Source organism: Schistocerca nitens, chromosome 2 (genome assembly GCF_023898315.1).
Source record: "Schistocerca nitens isolate TAMUIC-IGC-003100 chromosome 2, iqSchNite1.1, whole genome shotgun sequence".
Classification (NCBI taxonomy): Eukaryota; Metazoa; Arthropoda; class Insecta; order Orthoptera; family Acrididae; genus Schistocerca; species Schistocerca nitens.
The window spans coordinates 126,003,460-126,016,332 of NC_064615.1; the positions used below are offsets into that span (position 1 = coordinate 126,003,460).

Sequence of the window (12,873 nt, forward strand, 5' to 3'; positions counted from 1 at the left end):
ATGATCACACGCACGGCACAGCGGACACACCAGGAACCGCGGTGTTGGCCGTCGAATCGCGCTAGCTGCGCAGCATTTGTGCACCGCCGCCGTCAGTGTCAGCCAGTTTGCCGTGGCATACGGAGCTCCATCGCAGTCTTTAACACTGGTAGCATGCCGCGACAGCGTGGACGTGAACCGTATGTGCAGTTGAAGGACTTTGAGCGAGGGCGTATAGTGGGCATGCGGGAGGCCGGGTGGACGTTCCGCCGAATTGCTCAACACGTGGCGCGTGAGGTCTCCGCAGTACATCGATGTTGTCGCCAGTGGTCGGCGGAAGGTGCACGTGCCCGTCGACCTGGGACCGGACCGCAGCGACGCACGGATGCACGCCAAGACCGTAGGATCCTACGCAGTGCCGTAGGGGACCGCACCGCCACTTCCCAGCAAATTAGGGACACTGTTGCTCCTGGGGTATCGGCGAGGACCATTCGCAACCGTCTCCATGAAGCTGGGCTACGGTCCCGCACACCGTTAGGCCGTCTTCCGCTCACGCCCCAACATCGTGCAGCCCGCCTCCAGTGGTGTCGCGACAGGCGTGAATGGAGGGACGAATGGAGACGTGTCGTCTTCAGCGATGAGAGTCGCTTCTGCCTTGGTGCCAATGATGGTCGTATGCGTGTTTGGCGCCGTGCAGGTGAGCGCCACAATCAGGACTGCATACGACCGAGGCACACAGGCCAACACCCGGCATCATGGTGTGGGGAGCGATCTCCTACACTGGCCGTACACCACTGGTGATCGTCGAGGGGACACTGAATAGTGCACGGTACATCCAAACCGTCATCGAACCCATCGTTCTACCATTCCTAAACCGGCAAGGGAACTTGCTGTTCCAACAGGACAATGCACGTCCGCATGTATCTCGTGCAACCCAACGTGCTCTAGAAGGTGTAAGTCAACTACCCTGGCCAGCAAGATCTCCGGATCTGTCCCCCATTGAGCATGTTTGGGACTGGATGAAGCGTCGTCTCACGCGGTCTGCACGTCCAGCACGAACGCTGGTCCAACTGAGGCGCCAAGTGGAAATGGCATGGCAAGCCGTTCCACAGGACTACATCCAGCATCTCTACGATCGTCTCCATGGGAGAATAGCAGCCTGCATTGCTGCGAAAGGTGGATATACACTGTACTAGTGCCGACATTGTGCATGCTCTGTTGCCTGTGTCTATGTGCCTGTGGTTCTGTCAGTGTGATCATGTGATGTATCTGACCCCAGGAATGTGTCAATAAAGTTTCCCCTTCCTGGGACAATGAATTCACGGTGTTCTTATTTCAATTTCCAGGAGTGTATAAATGACCTAGTAGATAGTGTCGGAAGTTCCATGCGGCTTTTCGCGTATGATGCTGTAGTATACAGAGAAGTTGCAGCATTAGAAAATTGTAGCGAAATGCAGGAAGATCTGCAGCGGATAGGCACTTGGTGCAGGGAGTGGCAACTGTCCCTTAACATAGACAAATGTAATGTATTGCGAATACATAGAAAGAAGGATCCTTTATTGTATGATTATATGATAGCGAAACAAACACTGGTAGCAGTTACTTCTGTAAAATATCTGGGAGTATGCGTGCGGAACGATTTGAAGTGGAATGATCATATAAAATTAATTGTTGGTAAGGCGGGTACCAGGTTGAGATTCATTGGGAGAGTGCTTAGAAAATGTAGTCCATCAACAAAGGAGGTGGCTTACAAAACACTCGTTCGACCTATACTTGAGTATTGCTCATCAGTGTGGGATCCGTACCAGATCGGGTTGACGGAGGAGATAGAGAAGATCCAAAGAAGAGCGGCGCGTTTCGTCTCAGGGTTATTTGGTAAGCGTGACAGCGTTACGGAGATGTTTAGCAAACTCAAGTGGCAGACTCTGAAAGAGAGGCGCTCAACATCGCGGTGTAGCTTGCTCGCCAGGTTTCGAGAGGGTGCGTTTCTGGATGAGGTATCGAATATATTGCTTCCCCCTAATTATACCTCCCGAGGAGATGACGAATGTAAAATTAGAGAGATTCGAGCGCGCAAGGAGGTTTTCCGGCAGTCGTTCTTCCCGCGAACCATACGCGACTGGAACAGGAAAGGGAGATAATGACAGTGGCACGTAAAGTGCTCTCCGCCACACACCGTTGGGTGGCTTGCGGAGTATAAATGTAGATGTAGATGTGGACTATCACTGAACTATCCATTTTGAGAATACGGTACACTATTTTTTTAATACTCAATATAACAACAAAATGGTTCAAATGGCTCTGAGCACCATGGGACTTCACATCTGAGGTCATCAGTCCCGTAGGACTTAGAACTACTTAAATCTAACTAACCTAAGGACATCACACACATCCATGCCCGAGGCGGGATCCTAACCTGCGACCGTAGCGGTCGCTCGATCACAGCGGCCGGCCTCATCGGTTTCTTCCTGCAGATTTTATTTCTTTTGTTGAGCTGGAGAAGATACCGTCGAGTTCGAACTGTGTGTCCATGACGCTGTGTCTGGCGCACAAATACCTCACAGACAACCGCCCCCCCCCGCCCCCCCGCCCCCCCGCCCCCACTATACCGAGCGAGGTGGCGCAGTGGCTAGCACACTCAACTCGCATTCGGGAGGACGACGGTTCAATCCCGCGTCCGGCCATCCTGATTTAGGTTTTCCGTGATTTCCCTAAATCGCTCCAGGCAAATGCCGGGATGGTTCCTTTGAAAGGGCACGGCCGACTTCTTTCCCCTTCCTTCTCTAATCCGAGGAGACCGATGACCTCGCTGTCTGGTCGGGTTGACGGAGGAGGTAGAGAAGATCCAAAGAAGAGCGGCGCGTTTCGTCACAGGGTTATTTGGTAACCGTGATAGCGTTACGGAGATGTTTAATAAACTCAAGTGGCTGACTCTGCAAGATAGGCGCTCTGCATCGCGGTGTAGCTTGCTCGCCAGGTTTCGAGAGGGTGCGTTTCTGGATGAGGTATCGAATATATTGCTTCCCCCTACTTATACCTCCCGAGGAGACCACGAATGTAAAATTAGAGAGATTAGAGCGCGCATGGAGGCTTTCAGACAGTCGTTCTTCCCACGAACCATTCGCGACTGGAACAGGAAAGGGAGGTAATGACAGTGGCACGTAAAGTGCCCTCCGCCACACACCGTTGGGTGGCTTGCGGAGTATAAATGTAGATGTAGATGTAGATTGCATTTGAGGCATCAGCCATTGCAGCAACGTGTCCAAGTAGGAATATCCAGTGACAGTGCTCTGAGCGAAGAAGAATGGCCCGTACAGCTTTCGACGTGACAAGGCACAAGATACATTTACGTTTGGGGAATCACGCTCAAATTCAGTGCATTTGTGTGGATGTTTTGTACCCCAGTTTGACAATTATGCCTGTTCACTTTCCCAATAGTGTGAAAAGTGGCTTCATCGCTAAAAATTAAGCAATCAATAATGGCATCCCCATCCTAATTCAGTTGTTGGAGCTGCAAACAAAACTCAAAATACATGTCTTTGTCATCATCATTGAGCTTCTGCACAAGCTCCAATTTGAATGGTTTCATAGACAGCTTCTGTCGCAGAGCTTTCCACACAGTTGTTGGAGCCATTTCAAGTTCACGGGATACATGGCACACCAATTTCTTTGGACTCTTTATGAATGTCTCTCATATGCACTCCAGATTCACTTTACTCGCACTGGAACATCCGCTTCTTTTTGCTGGGCACAAGCAACCGGTCGTAATGAATTTGTTGTGACAGTGGTAAATGGCCTTCGTTGTTGGTGGCTTCTTACCGTACTTGGTTCTAAACATCTGTTGAACAGCTGTAGCACACTTGTTTTTATCAAACTTGCAATACACAGAAAGCTCGCCTGACACCCGAACTCACCATGTCTGCAACAAGTGCTGACTATCACCAAACTACCAAACTATGCTGTGGCAGTGTACATGAAAAGCTGTTTCAGGGTTTCTCTTCAAAATGACCTATTTATAATACCTGTACAATGTTTGGTTCTTGTACAATAAATAATTGAAAGTGGCCCTGAACTTTATGTACGCCCTGTATTGTGATTCCTCTGGTCCTCTAGTCCTCGGACACAGGGGTACTTGTGTTTAAGCGTGTGTTTTGTGTGAAAGACCCAAATTTGTTTTCAAATGTAGTGATCGATTATCTCATCAGTGTTGATGGAGGGGAGTATAGACACCATTTTGATCTATTCTGTTCCCATCAGATGAATAAACATTAATAACTAAAAATGTGTAGTTAAGTGTTTCACAATGTTAACTAACTTGTTGCCATATCCTTTCACAGCCACCTATCGTGCCTCGCATCAGCTATGACGGGGACACGCGGAACTTTGATGAGTACCCTGAGGCTGACTGGAAAGCAGCGCCCAGTGTAGCTGAGGCTGATCAGAAGCTCTTCGATGACTTCTGAACCTCTGCAGTGACATGCTTGTGTGTGTGTGACAATGTGTGTGTAAATTATCTTCAGAACACCAAGACTGCTGTGGCACACAAATGTGTGCCTTCAGCTGCTTAAATTACAGGGACGCCATTATCGCCCCTGAGTCTCTGTTCGTCTCTTTCCTCATCAAGTGCATCAGTTGTGATAGAGGTGGAGGTGGCTACCACGATGCTGTACCTAATATGTTATATACGTGGCACCTTCCAACTTTAGCTTAGTGGGTATTCCTAGCCAAGCGCAGGAATCAATGAGTTGTTTGTGTTCAGAATTTTATTTATAGAACATATATATAATTAAAGGGGAGCTATATGCAGCTTCTGCTTGAACCATTGCTTTTTCTTGTTCAGAGGTTACTAGCTATTCTCTGAAGTGGTTTTGTGTGCTTTAACGGAGGTATGATACCCGTCATCACAAAGACTGTTTTGATCCAATATCACATCAAATATTTTTTTCAGCAAAGATAAAAATACTGACAACCAGATGTACTGGCACATTTAGGACACTGACTGCTAGTAAATACTGACAAAATTCTGTGGTTGCTTTTTTCTGCTAAGGAAATGGGATTAATATGCTTAATGTTTTGTAACATGTTTTGCTGGCTGATTTCAGAATTACAGCTGGTATTCATGCATGTGACACTAGTTAATACTTTCATCCATTATGTGTCTTTGAGGATGAAAATGTGTTGCAGTGTTGACATGGGTTTCATATATGAGAGAAACAAGCTGAGTGCTTATTGTGTTTTCTGACAGGGTTCTAATTACAGTTTTTCTACAGATTTGGTGTACTCTTGATGACACAATTAAAATTTAATTAGTAAGTATGTGACAAAGATGATTTCTGTAACAGCCACTTTTACAAATACTTTGCTTGACATCCCCAACCCCATTACCCATCTCCTAAGACTTTAACATGATACTGAAAGAAAATGATAAGGGAAACAATATCTCATACTTGGTTAGCAGCAATTTCCTGGCAAGAAAGAAAGTTTACCAATCAGTCTAGTTCTGTTGGTCTTCCCTTTTATATATTTGGTTTCTTTTTCCACTGTAACAGTAATTAATTGAGGTACACTGTATTATGAGAACTGTCAGTATCTTGAACATTTTATTGTTTAGTTTATGTATGGGACAATAACTGCAGAATAATTTTTGGAGGGTTTTGCTTGTAAAATGACAAATTAAGCACTAATTACTGCATGTGACAAGAAAGTAATTCTAGTCTTTTAAAGTTTAGAAGATATGTCTGACATATTAATGAGAAGAAACAATTCTGTGGCTGGACAAAGTAGGGAAAAGCAGTTGAAGCCAGAAAAAATTAGAATGCTGTTGTGTTTCCATTATGCAGTGCATAAAGCAGTATGTTAGATAATTAATGTCTATAAATTCTAAAGAACAGAAACTAATTTTTTGAAAAAGTACAAAGTTGAGAAAGTAAATTAATTTGAGAGGACATTTATGTAAATTTATGTAAATAAATGTTGTTTATATATAGAGTTTATTTTGTTGTTGCTGCTGTTGTGAATGCAATGCCTGTGCTTTCACTTTTCCTTAAAACAAAATTGCCAAATCTACATATGTCAATAAAGTACTACATAAAACTTAGCTAATCACTATTGTAAGAGGAGCTGTGAAAATAGGAACAGTCACTGGAGATGCTCCTGTCCATGTATTAATGAATATAATAATTTTTTTTACAATCTTTGTAATACTTATGAAGAATTTCCTATTTCTTGACCTTACTTTTTTAAAATTAATAAAGAAAAGTATAGAGATGACAAACATGAGCTAGCCTAAAATTATCATCACAATATGTTAGAACACTATAGGCAATATTTAATTTCATGGAAATGAGAAGAGTTTCGTATCGACAAATGGTACTACAGAATATGAATTGAGTGAATTTATCTGTGCCAGTTTGTTGTTTGTCATAAGCAGTTCAGTGACATGCAGTTGTGAAGTTAGGCATCGTCTTCAATGAGAACTACAGTGAAAAGTAGGCAAACATCTTAACAAGCGATTTTGAATGGTGAAGCTAGTGTTCTAGTACAAATACAAATTGGGTTCCATTCTCATCACTTTTTGATCCATAACACTGTATATGAGAGATACAACTCATCAAGAAGTGTTTGCAAAGATTTAAGTAGTATAAACTCAAAAAGCATCATTGTGGAGAAGTTGCATTGTAGTTTCATTGAAAAGCATCACTAGATATCAACATTCATCATTTTATGGATTTCAAGAACTATATTATACTTAAATAATTTTATATCTCATGAAAGTAGTTTTCATTTCATTAGTTAAATATACACCAAAAGCCACTTTCTGTAAACTGTCACAGCTATTTTTAAATAATAATGTTATTAATCATGGCTAATCTGAATTAAAATGAAAAAAATTAAGTGAGTATTTGGCAAAGGTAAATATCTGAAGCTTCATTTTAAACAAAAATGGAGCTTGACACACACTTCATGTACTGTCTTACGGGTATGCCACACAAACTTTTCAAAAACCTGATCTTAAAAGATATATGTAAACACTTTTAATGGTGTTTCTGAGCTTACAGTGAGGATACAGCTTCTCAGAAACATGCTCGGAAGACAGGTTAATACTGCAGTCCATAACTGATTGCATCATAAATATCTATCCACTAATTTGGTGTATTACTAGTTGAAAAGAGATGTGTACATGATTTCCCACTTAACATGGCTTTAAGTCACCACTGAAGTTTCCAGACAAGGTAAAACAATGCTTTTTTTTCAAATCAGGTTTTGCATAATAATGTAATAGAGATTTCTAAGCAACTAAAGCTGCAAGTTGCATATAAAAATTCTTGATTCAAAGTCTTCAAAAAGAACCCATATCAGAATAACATTTGGTAACAACAGAATTCAGTTTGCGTGTATAGTACTGCAACTCAAGAATTCCAGGGTAATTTATGTTTACTTCCTTAAAAAGTATAATCACACATGAAACAAAATCTTCATACAAGTGTTAAATGTAATTCTAGTTAACTACTTGAAAAACATAGCTGCACATGAAACAAAATCGTCATACAAAAGTTAAATGTAATTGCAGTTCACTTCCTTCAAAAACATGACCATATGTGAAACAAAATCGTCATATGAAATACAACCAATCGTACTCCGGACCACCCTCACATGCATTCATTTCAAGTTAAAACCAACAACTTCCAATTTCTTCCTCTCTGCTTTCACTTGTCCCATCACACTATCAAACTCTCAGTAATTACATGTGAATCCTTTTTAGTGTGTCATTTGGTGCTCTAGCAACAAAATTGTGTGTAATTGATGCACAAATGTCTGTTTCAAACTCTACCGATACATACGAGATACAGCTTCTGCTACGATTGCCAGAGTCAATATAACTTTTTCTGGTATTGGGCGTCATCACCATTTTGTTACATACACAAATGTTTTGACCACTGTTGAAAGTGGCCCGTGTGAGGGCAGCATTTTTGCTACTTTATTAGCATCACCCCAGATTTTATCCACTGTTTTATTATGCCCCTGTCATCAGCAGTTAATAACGTTATAGATCTCCCTGTTTGTATGAATGGAATTCACATCCTTTATTTATGTCAGTGTTATTTAAATTATTGTCAGCTAGTGGTGTTGAGCATGAAGCAATACAGTGCCAACAATGTAGTACTGCTCTTGCTGTTGACAGTGTGAGTGCATACAGTGTGTGCATTGTAAGAAAACTCTGAGTTGGCTCACAGGAGTTTCTGAATTGATGGAAACTGAAGTATTTTGACCTGTTTTAAAAGCTTTCCACTTGCTACCAACTTAGCTACAAGGAAACTCAATATTTAATGCGTCTAACACAGTGGTCAGTAAGCCATTTTGCTAAAGAGCCAATACTGACACTGTAGAGCAACATGGGCCGCATAGGAAACAAGTTGGGAGGGGGGAGGGGGGGCAGGAAATGGCCACTCAAAGAGAAATTAATTTTAACCAAATCATATTTATTGATAGCTTACCATTTGAACATTTTGAATCCAAATATTATAAGGTATCATCATAAGGAATCACACCTAATATATTTTATTGGAAAAAGAAAATATTTTGGAACTACATGCATTTCCGTATTGAACAGGATAATATGGCCAGTGCCATGACAGCAGGGTTCCATGTTTGTTACACAAGTCTCTGGGCATATTTTCTAGACACCTTCACACTGAATTGTGTGAAAGTGTATCAAGCAGCAGCAGCAGACCATTTTTAGTTTGGATGTTTGTGTTAGGTTACATATAAGTGAAAATTTGTGGCTTTAAATAATACAATCTAATAATTTCAAAACTGTTATAAAAAGATAGAACGGCGGATGATAGCTTTGTATGTAAATAGGTTTATAAATCAGTTTTATGAATTGTTTTAAGAGTGTTTTTTGTAAGTAACTCTTATTGGGGTAAACACCTTGGCCAGTTTCCGACAACTAGAATGGCCACTTTTCCCGATCGGACGCCATGTTGGCATTAGTGATACAAAGAAAAGACCATAGAACTGAAATAAATGACAAGGAACTACAGTTGTAGGCCAAAAGATGTTGTTTAGACTTTCATATTGTACCAATTATTACTTTCCAAATAAGTGATGTAACTCATCTTACATCAGACGACTCAAAAATAAAAATGTTTTCACTAAGAAATAGCGTAACAATGTTCCTCTGTCAGACTCACTAACGACAATGGCGAAGTCTGAGCACTTGTAGCCAGGCAGCAACATTGTTCAGGGACAAAAACTGTGAAATGGCCACTTTCACTGTCATGATAAATTCACCACACCTTCCCTTATCGATGTTACTATTAAGCGGTAACCCTCATAAATTAATGTTGCATTAATTAATTAAACTAATTTCAGTAGGAGACATGATCTCAAATGTTTACCAAACGTTTTGAATTCTGTTACTCATTCTAGTGTATTACAACAGCCTCAATTTGATTCCATATTCATTACTACAAACTTGTACCACATTTGAAGCATTCACGGATCCGTGTTACTTCCGTTTATACCAAAGCAGATGACTTGGTTGCGCTCTTCCGTGAATTTTCGGCACTGGGAGACAAATAACAAAACATTTCCCCTCTTTCTTCTAGTCATCACGCAGTGAACGCGCTACATACCACTTGCCCCTGACGTAAGCGCCAAACTTCACTTTGCTCACGGCCGAATTCAACGACGTCAATGAAAATTAGGCACATATTATTTTTGTTTGTTGCTAAAGAAAAATAAACTTCCAAGAAGTTTGGTTTGGATGCTGCTGTTAGTAGCTAGAAGCATATTGTTATAAAATAAGTCAAGAACCACCCGCCACACGAACACGAGTCAGCCCACTTGCCACAGTTTGACGACCACGTTACTTCAGACTGTTACATTTATGTTTTTGTTGACTCCACGTGTTGGTTCCACTTGCGGGAAGGTAAGTGCAATGAACAGTGACATCCCTACTTGTTTACGCTGAGAGCGACCGGAAATCAGACAGTAACAAAGGACATCATTCGATTTTTGTAGAATCAGCTGCACCCATCAGTCATATCGACGAGAGGATGAATGAAATTACAATGAAATGAACACCCTTAGCTGCTTACATGCGTTGACATACGTCAACGGGGACAGATGAAAATGTGTGCCCTGACCGGGACTCGAACCCGGGATCTCCTGCTTACATGGCAGACGCTCTATCCATCTGAGCCACCGAGGACACAGAGGATAGTGCGACTGCAGGGATTTATCTCTGGCACGCCTCCCGCGAAACCCACATTCTCAACGTATTGTCCCGCACTACATTCGTAGTGCCCCCGCCCATTATACTCATTACTCGCGGCACGTTGCCGATTCCCGTAAGAGTTAGGACACTGTTTGTGCATTGGCACAGAAGAAGAAGATGGTCAAGTGGCCAGTGAGCCTTAATTATATATATACTAAGATGGTAGCTGTTCTTTCGGACATAAAAGATGGGCGGGGGCACTACGAATGTAGTGCGGGACAATACGTTGAGAAGGTGAGTTTCGCGCTATCCTCTGTGACCTCGGTGGCTCGGATGGATAGAGCGTCTGCCATGTAAGCAGGAGATCCCGGGTTCGAGTCCCGGTCGGGGCACACATTTTCATCTGTCCCCGTTGACGTATGTCAACGCCTGTAAGCAGCTAAGGGTGTTCATTTCATTATAATTTCATTCTAACGAGCTGCATGGTCACCGATGGTATCTGTTTCGCACTAAATAGTATACATAATACATACACTACACAGTACATACACTACATAGTATACATAATCCTAGAATGCGCGTGTGGTATGTGCCTTCGAACGCCATGTTTACAGTCGCGCCAAATGGAGCAGACTTGCGACTGCTGTTGGTCCGTAGGGCGCCCAGAGCTGACAGACTTGACAGCGGTAGCCTGTGATATATGTTGAGAAGATACTTTACGACCATAATCGCCTCCCGTACGGAAAGTACAGGGTTATTACAAATGATTGAAGCGATTTAACAGCTCTACAATAACTTTATTATTTGAGATATTTTCACAATGCTTTGCACACACATACAAAAACTCAAAGTTTTTTTTAGGCATTCAAAAATGTTCGATATGTGCCCCTTTAGTGATTCGGCAGACATCAAGCCGATAATCAAGTTCCTCGCACACTCGGCGCAGCATGTCCCCATCAATGAGTTCGAAAGCATCGTTGATGCGAGCTCCCAGTTCTGGCACGTTTCTTGGTAGAGGAGGTTTAAACACTGAATCTTTCACATAACCCCACAGAAAAAAATCGCATGGGGTTAAGTCGGGAGAGCGTGGAGGCCATGGCATGAATTGCTGATCATGATCTCCACCACGACCGATCCATCGGTTTTCCAATCTCCTGTTTAAGAAATGCCGAACATCATGATGGAAGCGCGGTGGAGCTCCATCCTGTTGAAAGATGAAGTCGGCGCTGTCGGTCTCCAGTTGTGGCATGAGCCAATTTTCCAGCATGTCCAGATACACGTGTCCTGTAACGTTTTTTTCGCCGAAGAAAAAGGGGCCGTAAACTTTAAACCGTGAGATTGCACAAAACAAGTTAACTTTTGGTGAATTGCGAATTTGCTGCATGAATGCGTGAGGATTCTCTTCCGCCCAGATTCGCACATTGTGTCTGTTCACTTCACCATTAAGAAAAAATGTTGCTTCATCACTGAAAACAAGTTTCGCACTGAACACATCCTCTTCCATGAGCTGTTGCAACCGCGCCGAAAATTCAAAGCGTTTGACTTTGTCATCGGGTGTCAGGGCTTGTAGCAATTGTAAACGGTAAGGCTTCTGCTTTACCTTTTCCGTAAGATTTTGCAAACCGTCGGCTGTGGTACGTTTAGCTCCCTGCTTGCTTTATTCGTCGGCTTCCGCGGGCTACGCGGGAAACTTGTCCGCACGCGTTCAACCGTTTCTTCGCTCACTGCAGGCCGACCCGTTAATTTCCCCTTACAGAGACATCCAGAAGCTTTAAACTGCGCATACCATCGCCGAATGGAGTTAGCAGTTGGTGGATCTTTGTTGAACTTCGTCCTGAAGTGTCGTTGCACTGTTATGACTGACTGATGTGAGTGCATTTCAAGCACGACATACGCTTTCTCGGCTCCTGTCGCCATTTTGTCTCACTGCGCTCTCGAGCGCTCTGGCGGCAGAAACCTGAAGTGCGGCTTCAGCCGAACAAAACTTTATGAGTTTTTCTACGTATCTGTAGTGTGTCGTGACCATATGTCAATGAATGGAGCTACAGTGAATTTATGAAATCGCTTCAATCACTTGTAATAGCCCTGTAAGTGCCATAGCTGTGCGCAAGACCATTAATCGGGGTTTGACGGAGTTAATTTTTCGAGTAACGGATTAAATTTTACGCTAGTTTTAAAAACCGTCAACGGACTCTCTAACTTCAGTTACTTTCCTTTGAGTTAGTAAATCGTTAACTACGTACCTGCTGGTTATGACAAAAATGAGGCCGCGCCACCCATGGGTGACATGTTCTGACATGTTCGGGCCATGTAGGCGTGTGTTTACACTGGGGTGGACTCGATTGATATAAACAAACGAGTACGAACGAGAATAACTAGGCGTTGGCTATTTATTGTTGTTTGTTTACTGAGGTCGCCTTAATGTCAAGAGAAGCGCAGCAGTAACACATGTGTAAAAAGTAAAGCCCGGAGTCTAGTCAAAATGAGGCTGGACATGAAATCAAGGTACTCATTCAGCGTTGCGGTATTTCTTGGAGAACAGATTTTAGTAACCTTCTTTATTAGATATAATAAGATGAACATCAACAAAAGCAAAACGAGTACAATGGAATGCAGTCGAATTAAGTTGGGTGATGTTGAGGGAATTAGATTAGGAAATGAGACACTTAAAG

General features: G+C 42.6%; 1 protein-coding gene across 1 annotated transcript in view; it reads left to right on the forward strand.

Annotated features, from left to right (window-relative positions):
- The window catches only part of LOC126235820 (cAMP-dependent protein kinase catalytic subunit 3-like), a 287,659-nt gene extending 281,477 nt beyond the window's left edge, over nt 1-6,182 (forward strand). Inside the window, exon 8 of the mRNA XM_049944669.1 lies at nt 4,317-6,182. Coding sequence (XP_049800626.1) covers nt 4,317-4,442 — 126 coding nt within the window. The 3' untranslated portion in view covers nt 4,443-6,182. The remainder of the gene's footprint in view (nt 1-4,316) is intronic.
- Nucleotides 6,183-12,873: the final 6,691 nt, after the last annotated feature.